General features: G+C 42.1%; 1 protein-coding gene across 8 annotated transcripts in view; it reads right to left on the bottom strand.

Annotated features, from left to right (window-relative positions):
• Positions 1–45: 45 nt before the first annotated feature.
• Positions 46–14,134, bottom strand: part of clocka (clock circadian regulator a) — a 30,983-nt gene continuing 16,894 nt past the window's right edge. For 2 of the 8 annotated variants that reach the window (XM_047586667.1, XM_047586668.1), the window contains exons 3-23: positions 12,519–12,740; positions 12,333–12,424; positions 12,098–12,157; positions 11,725–11,873; positions 11,547–11,638; positions 11,376–11,465; positions 11,168–11,288; positions 10,945–11,058; positions 10,745–10,863; positions 10,266–10,348; positions 9,434–9,540; positions 9,183–9,330; positions 9,001–9,076; positions 8,766–8,913; positions 8,573–8,673; positions 8,341–8,457; positions 7,521–7,679; positions 7,195–7,431; positions 6,849–7,036; positions 6,368–6,653; positions 46–5,423 (exon numbers count right to left, since the gene is read on the bottom strand). In XM_047586667.1, the coding sequence (XP_047442623.1) occupies positions 5,151–5,423; positions 6,368–6,653; positions 6,849–7,036; positions 7,195–7,431; positions 7,521–7,679; positions 8,341–8,457; positions 8,573–8,673; positions 8,766–8,913; positions 9,001–9,076; positions 9,183–9,330; positions 9,434–9,540; positions 10,266–10,348; positions 10,745–10,863; positions 10,945–11,058; positions 11,168–11,288; positions 11,376–11,465; positions 11,547–11,638; positions 11,725–11,873; positions 12,098–12,157; positions 12,333–12,352 (2,688 nt within the window). In that variant the 5' untranslated portion in view covers positions 12,353–12,424; positions 12,519–12,740 and the 3' untranslated portion in view covers positions 46–5,150. Of the gene's footprint in view, positions 5,424–6,367; positions 6,654–6,848; positions 7,037–7,194; positions 7,432–7,499; positions 7,680–8,340; positions 8,458–8,572; positions 8,674–8,765; positions 8,914–9,000; positions 9,077–9,182; positions 9,331–9,433; positions 9,541–10,265; positions 10,349–10,744; positions 10,864–10,944; positions 11,059–11,167; positions 11,289–11,375; positions 11,466–11,546; positions 11,639–11,724; positions 11,874–12,097; positions 12,158–12,332; positions 12,425–12,518; positions 12,741–14,134 lie in introns of all 8 variants that reach the window. The other 6 variants (XM_047586670.1, XM_047586671.1, XM_047586672.1 and 3 more) reach the window with 6 other exon arrangements.

Here is a 14,134-nt window from a genome sequence, read left to right as displayed (position 1 = left end):
GGGTTTGTTTGCGTTCAGCGGCAGCAATAGACACAGAAGACCAGAAACGTTTCATACAGTTTTATTTTTGAATTTTAGGGGAAGAAACCGTCAACACATCCGCCATAAAAATTTACGCAATGTTTAAATTCATGGTTGGTTTGGCTCAAGAAATAAATGCACGGCAGCACTCGTTACAGGAACCGTTTTTATACTACAAATATAACGGTTACTTTAAATATAATGACATTAAGACATTTTCACTACATTTGATTTGCATGTCTCCGTTTTCTTTCTGTAGTGGAGAATGTGTTGATTTGATCCGAGGAAGTGCAAAACTCTGCAGCATGAAACTGGTGTTTGACCTAAAAATGAGCAGCAGGTGGCAGTAGAGGATGCTCAGAACCAAGAAAACAAAAACGCGTTATTCTACCTCAACAAAGAACATAAGGTGAAGAAATATGTCAAGCTAACTCTAGTGTTTACACTTAGAGTGGAAAGTTTGAGGTTTTGTAGTCATTGCATTTCAGCTTTGTCAAATGTAGCTTTTAGTCAAAGTAATTTCATATGTACACCGTAATCCATATCACTCTTATTCCTTAATTGTGGTATTATAGTTCCATGTGCTGACATGAGCCTGGCTGATCAATGGAGCATTAACTAACCAAATATGTCAATGGGTTTATTAACCACCTCCAAAAACACAACTTACAATTTAAAAACGCAATGACATGTGCTTCATTAATTAATAAATGGAGCCACCTATACTTGTCTTTCTTATCTGAGCTGAAGCGTCTTGCACCTCTGTAACCTGAATCACTTAACTGGTGTGTGAGCCTAATCCACGATGCTGCACGGATCAGCCCTTTGACAGCATCAGACGTTTTCCTGTCGTGCGTACTGCGGCGGGGTCACTTCACGAGCCAAGCGAAAACCCACAGAAGTATGAGGTGAAAGCGGGGGGGAGAGAACACGGACAGACATTCAGAGTTTCTAGTGTGTACATCAGAACTGCACGACATTTAACACAATGCACTGTGTTCTATCGTTCAGGGCTCGCCTCCCGGGACATGACAAAACATTTTCCCTCGTGTGAGACTTGGTGATGGCCGGCTAATAACCAGATCCGTCCTCGTACGCGGTCTACTGTGAACAAAACCTGAACATTGCGTCGTCTTTTTAAAATGTCTAATTCCGGCTTGAAGGGAAACAGCTCGACTGGCAGGTGGAGATTTGACATTAACACTGAATCAAAGAGGGAAAACAAACCTTTAGATTTGATACCAAGTCTTTGCAGAACCATCGGCTCACAAGTAACCAGCTCTTTTCTGGGGGTATTGTGTGTATGTCACAGTTAGTTTAGATCCTTCATGTGTAGATCAGACCTTTTTTTTTTTAGCTCAAACATTTAAAGGCAGTGCAGATTTTGTTAGATTTCATTTAAATATATATGCTAGCTCCATAAGCTTTATTCTAGCGATAGAAAAATAATACGTTCTCTTATTTATTTACTGTATTTGCTATCGTACTGTACATTGTGCAAAATTCCTAACGGCTGTTCACCTCCTCATGCAAAATACTCATGTGAATGATATTTCATACATTCTTGTAGGTATATTGCACCATTGGTATCACCCTCCAGGAGGCTGCTCGCGGCACCTAAGGAGCAACCTCCACTCTACAGGGGGTTGATAAGAGAGAACTGTTGTTTTATTTAAATGTTGATATGTGTTTCAGTACCGTCACTGATCTCAAGGAAGAGGGAAAGTGCATGTGGCCAGCTCAGGCAGCTTTACGTGGAAAACACAGGTACAAGTGGCTGTTTGAAAAGTGTTAATGGGTTCAGAAGAGGAGGAGGAGGTGGTGGTCTGTAATTTTTCGCAAGCACAAAAGAGGGTCTTTAATATTAACCCAGATTTCTATTTGATTATTGAGAACTATAATCACGGAAAACATCAGAATAGTCCGTGAGCAACATGCTGTGCAGGATTTTAAAGCTGAAATTTGCCTATGTGTATATGTAGAATACAGTGATTCCTCCTTTAGTCTGAATTAGAACAAAACTCCAGCATGTAGTTGTAAGTTGTAATGTGTGTTTTATTAGAAATTATTGCTCCGATAAAAGTTTAATATTGAAATCAAGGTTCAATTGAGAGATTAGGTTCACCAACCTCCACCGCCCCAAGGGTTTTTATACTGTCCCTAACAGATGTATGAAAACTTGAATGAATGAATGAACCATACTGAGAGGCTGGTTAGAACGTACTGACGGACGTGTTGGAGACAGACAAACCACACACTCCATATGAGCTGGTAACGAATAAATAAGAGGATTAGATATGAAATGACAACCTCAGCCAACAAAACTGCTTTGAAATAGATGCATTTCAGGTGACAACTGGAGTTAAACCGATTAATTACAATATCATGACAGTAGAAACAACAGCGTGTGATAGCTGATTACTTTGATCTATTGTAAAGGCTTTATGTGTGTACCAGCTCATGGATCAAATATCCCAAGCAGAAAATTATTTATTTATTTTTTTTCCACGATGAACACTGTACTCTAGATTTAGGAGATGCTATAAGTGTGCACGGCATTACCAGACAAAGGTCACAGACTGGCTTTGTGGCCATGTGTTGCCATCACTTCACACAGAAGAAGAAGAAGAGGCTGAGCTGTCAGCTCGCTTCCATCTGCCAGTGAGTCCTATCAGATGGTGAGCAGGCTGCCAGGCATGCCCACTAAGGCAGAATGTGCAGAGGATGAGGGTCTCTGTCTGCATTGACATCGTTGCTTCTTCAATGTCATCTTTAGCTCGACTGAAGATAGGTGTGTTCAAACAATTCAAGAAAATGTGGAAATCCTGAGTGTGTTTTGGTGGATTTGGCCTCGTCCAACAGTGTCCATACCTGACAATAATCTAGTTTTTCCCCGCCATCTTTAAGTGCCCTCTGATTTTGTTGAGATGATGCGGCCCAACGCGGGCACACACACACAAAAATGTTTAGGAAAAACTCAGAAAACATGAGCAGAAAGTGTTGACCTGGCCTCCAAAATCACTAGATCCCAAACTGATCAGGTATCAGAGTCCCCGCCCCTCAACCTATAGGACCCAAAGGCCCCCACTAACAACATCCTGTTACCAGACACCACAGGACACTATCAGAAGACCCGTGTCCATTCTCTGATGAGCTACAATAGTTTTGGATGCACTACTAAGGGAGACCCACACAACATTAGGAAGGTGGTCATAATGTTATGCCTGATCAGTGTATGTTTGTCTGACATTATACAAGTTGCCCCGTCAGCTGTTGAAACTAATTTCAACCCATCTGTCACTTTCTACTTGGAAGCCGTCAACCTGATTCAAGGTGTGGGTGCGCAGCTATATTCAGTGCGTAGGCAGCCGATTGCAGCATGAATAAGTTGGCCGACTGAGCCGTTGACAAAATGTCAGGGCAGGTCGATGTTACACCTAAAAACCAGGCTTGCAAATATAAGCGGCTTCCATTTCATTTTCTTATCACCAGGGTACTGATCAAAGTTTGAAGGGTTGAATTTAAGACAGAAGATGGGGGGAAAACCTAAATGCTGGCAGGTACACAGTGTCCTGTATCAGATGTGTGTCTTCAGTGGCTCACATCACTGCTTTGTTTTTAATTGAGTTGAGTGTTAAATATACGGAGCGCTACCGTTCAGCTGGGAACCACTTTCAGCTCGTTCTTTTCTCTTTCAGTATTTGACTGTTTGCGCTCACTCTGAATACTTTCTTTGAGTTACCTTTGCATCCAGTAGTCAACCGTAGTCTAAGATCTGAAAAGCAAAGGAATAGTGCGTTACCAGCTGAGCATAAGTCAGCAGATAAATAACGATGAATCTGCTGAACATGGTACAGGAGAAGCTGATAAACTGCCAACAAGTCTGTTGTGTGATCTTCAGGACAAATAATAATAATAATAATAATGAGGTGCTCAAGACTGCATGAATGATCAGTATGCCACAGAGGAATTCATTTGATTAAACACATGCTAGCACACATCATTTCACTTTGCAACAGGTCGAATGTTTTATAATCCAATGAATAATGTCCGAGTGAACAAAACATTATGGGTGTCTGGTTAATGGAAGAGCCCCATGAAGTGGTAAAAATGAATAAATAATGATATAAATGGTTTTGTTGGTGAATCTTACTGTTGAATGCATCTATTAAGTCTCTATTTCATTCACAATATCTGACTCAACGTTGACTGTAGAGTTGCCTGTGTTTGGGTTTTAAGCAAGTCTGAAAAAGCTTAAAATACTTTTGTCTATAATTTTGACCATTTTATAAATGTTTGTGAAAATATAGCTCAAGGATTAAACAAACTGTGACACAACAAACAGCATCGTCACTGTCTGCTATGCAGACGCACAAAACACATCCTCTAGGAGAAAGGAAGTCTGAAAATATCAGCCACTGAGCACTTTAAGATCTTTTTTTTTCTGAGTACTAGAAAAAAAGCATATTCAAAGCTGCAAATAACAGACTATGCATTTCATTTCATGCTTCATATAAAATATTAGTTCTTTCTTTTTCAGTATATTTACATTATATATTACACGTGATATTCTGTACAGTAAAAGTTCAATCTACACCACATTCTTAAAAATATTTTCTGACCCATAATTATTTTTTTATAGGAGAAAACATCCAAAACAAACCATATTCTGGCTGTTCTGTCCTTGAAGTGAAGATCTTCACTGATTGAAAGGAGAACTCTGTATGAAATAATCCTGTGAGGGTGATTAGAGAACACACACACTAAAGACGCAATGAGAGGGCTGGGGGGGGAGGAGTGGGGGGGGGGGGGGGGGGGGGGGGGGGGGTCGTCGCAGGAATTGCGGCTCCCTGTTGTCTTGAAGGGAAGGCTTCAACTCGGAGCCAAAACCTACAGCCAGAGCTGCAGCGAGCCCAGTCCTTAGTCCTCTGCTGCGATCAGGAGTTAAGTGAAAACAGCAAAAGATCCTTCTGAGAGAAGGGAAGCCACAGCCTGGCCTTCCCAACGCTTCTCGGCCTCCGGGGCAGGGTCTCAGTGCTGCACTTACAGCAGAACTCCTCCTTAGGCTCCCATCGCAAAGACACCCGTGCCTGAATGTGGCTAACTCCACTTGTGATCGGTGCCAGCAGCTACTGCGGTTGTGTAGCAGAGCGATCGGACAAACTGTCGGCTCTGTGAGGGGCCAGCTGCTGCTGCTGCTGCTGCTGCTGCTGTTGTTGTTGAAGCTGCTGTTTCTGCTGTTGTAACTGCTTCTGCTGCTGCTGCTGCTGTTGTTGATGTTGCTGTTGTAACTGCTGTTGCTGCTGCTGAGCTGTGGCAGTGAAGGTACCCTGCTGCTGCAAAGGGAAAGCTGCCTGCAGTATCAGCTGGGTGGACTGGTTTCCATGGAGGAGTCGAGGGGCCTTGAGTGAAAATCGGAGATTAGCTGAATAGAAATGAACTTTTTTTCTTATCTTATCCATAACACTAAGAAATCACTGAGAGGGTTCATATTAAGGTGTTTAAAAAAAGAAAAGGTTGACCTATTGTTATGGGTTTAAAGTCTAATAATGACCCATCTTTAACACCTACATGACATACTGGACAGCCAAAGGTCTGTAAGCATTAACAAGCAGCCAAAAATGTGTTTCCATTACACACAGCTTAAGTGTTCCTCACGGTATTTTAATCAGAAGACTTGTCCTAGACTGTGAATTTTATCACAGGTCAACCTGATATAGTGGACAAACTAACCAAAGAAAGGGTAATATCACGTTGCTTCTAACACATTTTTCAAAGATATACATGGTTGTGTAGCTGTAGTTATGTAGCCACTCAATGTTTTCAGTATCAAGTGACATCACAGACACACCCTCCACTTCATTCAGTGAAACTAGGTTCTGCACAGTGTGAAGCCCAATAAACACATGAATATTTAACTGAAATTTACAAGTACGTTTTAAATGGTCACTTAAACTACAAGCTACCCAGACAAAGGAAGACAGACATGAGCTTACTTTGTATAATAATATTACACACATCCAAAAAGCATTTAAAAAAGCTACTGGACTTGTTGAGAGAAGAAGTTTCGCATCCAGTAGCTTCTTCAGTTCTTCTGGAAATTTGAGGTTTAAATAGGAAACTCTGTATAACCCATCAGAAACTAGTTTGATCATTAAATGAGACAGTTTCTAAAGCTCAAACTTCCACCAGTCACTTAGAACTGAAGAAGCTACTTGGATGAGCGGGGAAACATCTTCTCAAAAACTCAACAAATCCAGTTTTTTTGGATAAACCATGACCTGGATGACTGGGAAACAGACAATATTACACACAGCAGTTAACTATCAGTGTCCTAGTGTCTTACCTGTAGGAACTGCGTTTGCTGCTGGGTCAGTGCAGCCTGTCCTGGCTGCATGGTTGTCACCTGTGACTGTGGCTGTACCTGCTGATCCTGCTGCTGCTGCTGCTGCTGCTGCTGTTGCTGTTGCTGAGGCTGTTGGGAAATGCTGATTGTCTGTGTCTGGCCCTGCTGCTGAGGAGCGAAGGGCATCACCACCTGGCCCATAAACATGGTTGTGGGGACCATGACTGCCCCACATGTCATCTGTCCTGTCACTAGTTTGGTGAGCAGCTGAGGACCTGTAGGAAACCTGGAAGAGAGGAAATGTGCCAAGTAGGATGGTTTAAACCACACAGAAATAAAGTCTGGATATTTCTCTTGGAAATGCATTTTACAAATACACAAATTAAAATGGCAGGCAGCACAGTGGTGCAATCGGAGCTGTATTTAATGACAAATTCATTTGTGCGATGAAATAAAGGGAATAGATTTAAAAGATTCAAACCTAATCTGGCCAGAACGGTCCTGAGCAAATGTTGCCACAGCAGGAGCGCTGGGTCCTGTATTCTGTGCCAGGCTTGTGGCGATCTGGACCACATTAGCAGGGCTTTGCTGAGGGATCATCATTGTGTTGTAGAGAGAGGCAGGCAGTGGATTTTGTTGAGGCTGCAGAGTGAGAGATGACCGCTGAGACTGAAACGCACAGAACCAGAGTCAGTGACAGGAGCTGTAGCATACTGAGTGGAAAAATCTATAACAGGAGCTCCAATTAAAGTATGTCAGTGAGAGGCTGTGTTAGATGTCTCTAACATATGGCAAACCAAAAACAAGAACTGCTTAGTTTGTCTGACCTGTGATAGTGTTTGCTGTTGGGGTTGGGGCTGGACACCATGTTGTTGCTGTATGCTGTTCTGTAGCGTCCCTGCAGAGACCACCTGGCCCTGCATGCTAAGAGTCCCCCCCTGCTGCACAGTGTTCCCTTGGGCCATCTGAACAGAGTTGAGGTTTAGTCCTCCAGCTCCTTTCTGCAAGAACATCTGAGACAAACATCCCTCATTCAACTCAACCTTTTGCAGCACTCCATCCATCTAAACAGAAGATGAAACGGTAAAAATTAAGGAAAGCAGTCATATGCTTTCTATGTTCACACACTCACTGGGCTGATATTCAGTCCCACCTGCAGACTCTGTCCCTGAACCCTTTGCAGCTCCTCCTGTATCTGTCGGAGCTCGTCCTGTTGCCGCTGAATGTTGGCCTCAATCATCCTGGTTCTCTGCTCCAGCTGCTCCTTCAGGTGCTGCATGGCCTCTAACTGACTGGAGAACTGCACCATCGACTGTTACACAATAATCACATGGAAACATGTCACAAAGTGTCTTTTGTTTGAATTGAATTGAATTTGTTTTTACAGTGAAGTGGCAGCCACTATAAGGTCCTCTTCAGACTGATGTCCTCTCGCATAACAGAAGCTGTTACAATATTCAGCTTAATCCAAATAATGTTGGTGTTTATTTGTGGACAAAGCACAAAACTGTCATCAGATTGCCAGAGCTGGCTCTAGATGTTTTAATACCAGGTGTGAAAACACATACTTAAAGCTGGATACTTGTGATTTGATCACTCAGGACGCGTGTGAAACACAAACTGGGAACAGTTACTTCTTAGTAAAGCTCTTAGCGTTAGCATCTTTTATTTAGCTACATTTATCAAAACTGAAATGACCTAAAACTAACTGAAACTGAGGCCAGTCCACTTTTCCAAATCCATGCTAGTTGGTATGGATCATTGTAGTGTCCAGTTGTCCTTAATTTGATATGATAATCCACATTTTCCCTGGTCTCCCTGTATTTACTGATACATTTCACCATTTTTTTGCCACTCAGGGGGCGTGGCCCCGGGGGGAGTGACATCAATACATACCCTCTATCAGAAAAACAGACTGTCCACCTACTTCAGCTATGAAATAAGTTTTAAAACAAATGAGATGAGAATCTTACCTGGTTGCTGGTCTGAACCTGTTGTTGTTGCGGCTGCTGCTGCTGTTGTTGCTGCTGCTGTTGTGAAACCATGGATGGTGCCATGGTCTGCCCTGTATTTTGAGAGCTCATGGACTGCTGATGGAAATAATACAGAGAACAAACAAAAAAAAGGATGAAATCCCAGTCAAATCCCTGATGACCTAGGACACCGAAATTTTACACCAGACTCTGCTCTTGTCTCTCCGCTGACCTGACTGCTGATAGATGATCTCCGTTGTGACGTCATCTCCACGGCAGAGACAGACTGCCGACCCGGTGTACCCCTATCTCCCTGAAGCTTCATCTGTTGTGCTGAAGGGAAAGCAGATACGAAGATATCTCAGATAAAAACAAATATACTTAATATAAAGTAAGATCTTGGTAATGAGGTTGAAGGTGCTCACAGGCTGGGTCAGATACAGCAGTGTGTGAGGATTTGCGTGAGCTGCGAGATGAGGCCGAGGGGGTCCGGCTGTGGTCGAAGCGCTCTAAAGCCTCCTTCAGGCTGGATGTGTTGAGCTGGGACTCTGAGCCTGAATCCTGGGACTGCTGCTAGGAAGCAGTGGGCCAAGTCACAACTCCATTCACCACATCATATCAGTTAAAGAAAAATAAACTCAAGTCGGACAAACGTGTCACCTTGTCGGCCGTGATCTCGGGTCGCGATTCTTCAATTCCAAGCTCTCTGCGCTGCTCCGCCCTCACTTCAGCATAACTGTAGACCAAAGACAGTGAATGCAAGACACATGTATACAACATTATGGTTAAAGTGAAAAGAGGTCAGTGTGTTGCCAGTGTCAGAAGGTAAATCAGTCATGTACCTTACAACAGTGTGTGTGCAGACGATAAACTCTGGTCTTGAGTTCCACTGGTGATACGTGATGTAGTAATGGGTCTGGAGCCAAATCCACTGTTGCCCTTTAGTGAGAAATCTGTAGTAGCAAGACTTCCCCTTGCCATATTGCATTACTATATAGGAGCAAAACAGAAGTCAGACATTCAGTGGCTGAAAGCTAAAAAAAAAAAAAAAAAAAAAGAAGCTGACCTCTACTGATGACACAAGTGTACTTACAGTGTTCGTGGCATTTGGCTAGGGTCTCCAGGTCATCTACATGGTAGTAGTCATATCCAGATGTACCCAGGACCTCAAATGGAAGATAACCTATGATGGGTGGAGCTCTGCACAAACACAGTAAATGCCCTGTGATTAAATAATTACACACTGTATGTATATTATTAACATAAAATCCTAAAATCTGGGATTATTTGATAAGGTGTGATTTGATCCCACACACACTAACCCTTAGACCACACTAGCGTGTCTGAGAAATTCTGCGACAATGACACATTTAAACCAATTGTCCTTTAGTTTCATGACAAGGTGCTGGTCACAGACAAAAAGCACATTTTGACTACACTGTAGTTCATGTCACTTTGTTGATCCCAAGAGAAAAACGTGGAGACATTGTTGCCTTTTAGCTTGAGACAAGTTCATATTAACACTAGTTTAATACAATGAACCAGGAGTAAACATAAGTTAAATAGACTGACAGATTACTTCAACTAATTTAAACATTCACAAAAGACACCAGAAAATCCCTGCAGTCTTTGACCACCTATAAATATAGACTATGCATCACAGATACAGATTTATTTGACAGGTCACGATCAGCTGATGGATTGAAATTACATACGGTAGTTACCCTACAGGCCATGTGGTTTACTCCATTATTCGACTGCACCAGAGTTTTAGCCATAAATGGACTAAAGCTCCTGTTTCTCATTCTGACTAGCACCAGAGTTTGAGAATTTAGATGTGTTGTTATCATCCAGGCACAACAAAAACACACACACTTAAATAACTTTCTTCTGAAGGAACACTGATAAAATGATAATAAAGGTACCTGTGATCCAAGAAGAGAAATTTCCACTCTAAACTATGTCTGGAGGTGAATTCCTCATTAGGCTCTTCTACAGTGCACATCTCCTGAGCAGATTAAGAAAGAGAGTGTGTTTAGCAATTGATTTACAAAATGCTTGTGTATGTTTGTTGTGATATCTGGGGTGATTTCAGAGCATTACGGTCTCAGTTCTAGCACACAGTAGCACTTTGTAAGTATGAAGAAAGGATTTACACAGTGGATAAAAGACAAAAAGATTAAGTGTTTATATACAAAGGAAAAGCAGTTGCCAACAGAGGCAACAGAGGACTGCACATGATCAGTCACAGGGGCCAGAATTAGTTTGCCTGGGGTGACTGAGCAAACATTACTGTCAGGCTTTGCCCTAATTAAAACTACACTTTTTCAAACCCTAAAGCCCGAAACTAAATGTGTGTGCACTGGATAAAAGAAAAAGCGGAGGAACAGTTAATGATTCTCACCTTGATGAACTGGGGTTTGGCTAGCCTCACAGTTGCTATGAGACACACTCTGTCTTCAAAGGCAGAGTGAAGCGATCGTTGGATCACTCCCTCGAAACCGTTTCGGGCACAGTTAGGCACTGGTGACAAAGGAAACCAAGGAAAAGTTAAAGCACACAGAAACGCAGCCCCGGGTTCGTACCTTATGTCGGGAAACGCACCATTATTCAGGGATTTGAAGTTTCCAATGAACTTGACGTATTCGTACACAGGGGGCTCTTTGGGGTCGATTGTCCCTCGAAGCATGTGGCAACAGAACTCTAGCTGATTTTTTGCTGAGTAGTAACAAGACAAACAATGGGTGAAGAAAAGAATTGGTACGTGGGATGATTAAGTAACAGCAAGCTAACATAGTAACACAATACATATATAAGACGTGCTTACTTTTCAGATATTCGGGCGTCAGCGTCTCTCCCTCCATGACGTGAGAGGACAGGGCCTTGTACACGTCTGAGTGCTCCCCCACAGGCAGGAAGTTTAACAGGTTTTGATCCACAAGATCACACTGAAACATAAACACAGTTTATGACCTGTTAATGCGTTCTGATGAAAATCTTAACGTTACTTTGCTACATAAACAACTCGTACTCACAGGTAAATGTTCTAGTAGAGATGTCACACTCTCAGAGACATAGATTATATTTCCATCAGTCATAATTGCAAGGAAAAATCCATCTAATGCCTGGGAAAAAACAAAATGTCCGCGTTATTTACTTATATTTTTACATGGAAACAAAGCAAAATCAAGTAGAAATTGCCTCACCTCCAACATCAGCTGAGTGAACTCTTCATTACTAAGAAAAGGAGGTTTCCAGTCTTGTCTGATCTCAGTTGACTCCGACTGAGCAGCGATTTCTGATAAAGGAGATAAAATATACAACTTATGACTCCTTAAAACTCAGTAGCAAAACAGATTCCTGGCAGTCATGACAGTCTCTTACCCTTGTGTTTGTGCAGAAAGTCGATGCTTTTTTGTAAAATAGTGGACTTGTCCATCTTCCGGGTGTTGCCCGGCAACATGGTGCCCAGCTCCTTGATGAGGACATTGAACTGGTCTCTGCGTTTCTTCTCAGACTTGTTACGGGACACACTATTGATGTAGAAGAACAACACATTTCCTCTTGACTTAGCAAATAAGCCCCGGATCTCAAACAGGAACATGAGATAATCTGATGGACTCCTACGTCAGGTGTTTAGTTCTTTTAATGAACTCTTGCTAAGTGGCACACTAATAATTAAAGACACTAAATCAAGGAGGATTTTTTCCACTTCACTGAACACCTTTGATCTGAAAATAAACCACAGGGATCTCACCGTTTCGCTTTATCCTTTTCATCTTCTTCCATTAACCCATCAAAGATACTTCCGTCATCCCTACGGAGCAAACAAACCGACACTTAGGGCAGCTCGTCTCGTATTCTTCCCCCAGTTAACTTTTATGAGCATGAAAGTCTCTCCTGATCCTAAGTCTTTGTTCTGATCTCAAAATGATTAAAAGACAGAACAATTAATGATGGGGGAGGGTTGTTAAATACATGGGTCAACTCACCGGTCAATGCTCGAGGTCATTTTGTATCCTGTTCAGGGTCGCAGTGTTGGAGAGGGGTGTTTCAATCGTGAGGTAGACATTTGTGAATGAACCTAAAGGAAGAGGCATGAAGTGACATTTAACCACAGCCCCGTCATCACCTGAAGAACCAACAACTCAAGTCCACTGGTAAAACTACATTTTTACCTTACTGACAGTATAGCCAGTGCTGTGAGAGGATGAGGAAGGTGCTAGTAGATGAGAGGAGAGTGGACACACTGTGGTAGGGGTGGGCCTCCGGGAGCCTTGGAGGAGAGTCACTGAAAGTTACTTCAGTCAAGGGGCAGAAAGTTGATATCTGTTCCTCAGAGAACGGAGTTTTTCGCCTGCTTCGGGTGTACATGTGGCACATGGCCGCAACATCAGAGTCTAGGAGAGGAGAGATGAGGAAATCTTGTATTAGGTCAGATAGGAGGTCCAAACTGGCAACTTCTCAGTTTGTACTGTTACCAAACACTGCTGTCAGTTTTACTAATCATGTATTCATTGTGTAATCGTTGCTGCATTGTGTCAGCATTGCTGTGTGGTTTCCTGACCTGTTTTCTAGACCTTGACAATTGGCAATGCCAGCAATATTGTACAGCAACAAAGAGATTCTCACACTCCCAAGATTGTGTTTGCTGGATCAGCTTTTACAATCAATTCTAAGCCAGAAAGTTGTCGGCCTTATGTTTTAGATTCCAGCCTGGCTGGATTGATCTGAGGAGGACTTCACTTTTAATACCACAGCAAACACCCCTTGAGTAGCTTCTTTGTGACACCAGTGAAGCAGCAGTACTGGGAAATGCTTTTGTATTATTTGTAACTCCAAACCGCTCAGTTACAGTATAAAAAGCGTGAGTAGTAAACAGTAAGGCTGTTATCAATTTCATAAAATTACACTGGATTACAGGCTGCATTGTTTACTGTAAATCCCTCATGCTTGTGAAGGTAATCTGAATCCATTATAGGAATGGATGGCTCCACTACAAACTAATAAACAAAAACTATTTAGAAATGTAAATACACTGACTATAGCTAGAAACTGTTATAAAAAAGGGACTTTTATGAAAGAACTTGAGGATTATGAATGGAAAACACTTGGTTTCCACTGGATCACCACATGCTGCCTATGCAAAGGTAAAGTGACAGCTCTGCACAGCACATTAACAAAAGTGCACATGTAAGAACAACATCTTAAACAACAGATGGATTTTGCATCCAGATACAACAGGTTCTACAACATTAAATTAAACATTAAATTAAAGTTTAAACACCTGATCATCATCAGATTCAGTGTTGCACCTGCTGCCTCGTGCACCGCCTGCACCACCTGCCACAAGGAGTCTTTGTTACGTGGCTGGTATTGTTTCCACCTCGTCACTCTGTCTGGTTGTGCCAAAACGAGACACTTATATTGTGCTACCACAAAGGCTGTTCTGAGCATTCTGCCACGAGTCTGTCGGTGAGTCTTTGTGCAGATTATGTCAAAGGAACAATGTTGTAACTATGCAAGATACATTCACAAAGTTTTTTTTTTTGTTTTAAGACAAATATGGTGTGAGTCATGATTGTGGTGTAAAGTGTACCGGCTTTAATCAAGACATCACAGGCTCCTTATGTTAAGTCCCTGTCCCACATTGCTTTAAATACAAGATAGTCCCTATTTACGAATGTATCAACATCCAATGGTGACTATTGTTCACATCATCAATACTTAGCTTACTGGAATAGTTTTGATTATAGGTACCAACTCTTGACATGGATGTAAAACAAAATTACAC

This window comes from Mugil cephalus, chromosome 6, assembly GCF_022458985.1.
Source record: "Mugil cephalus isolate CIBA_MC_2020 chromosome 6, CIBA_Mcephalus_1.1, whole genome shotgun sequence".
NCBI lineage: Eukaryota > Metazoa > Chordata > Actinopteri > Mugiliformes > Mugilidae > Mugil > Mugil cephalus.
Note: the sequence above shows the minus strand (reverse complement) of the source record. Positions and strands in the feature narration are given on the sequence as shown.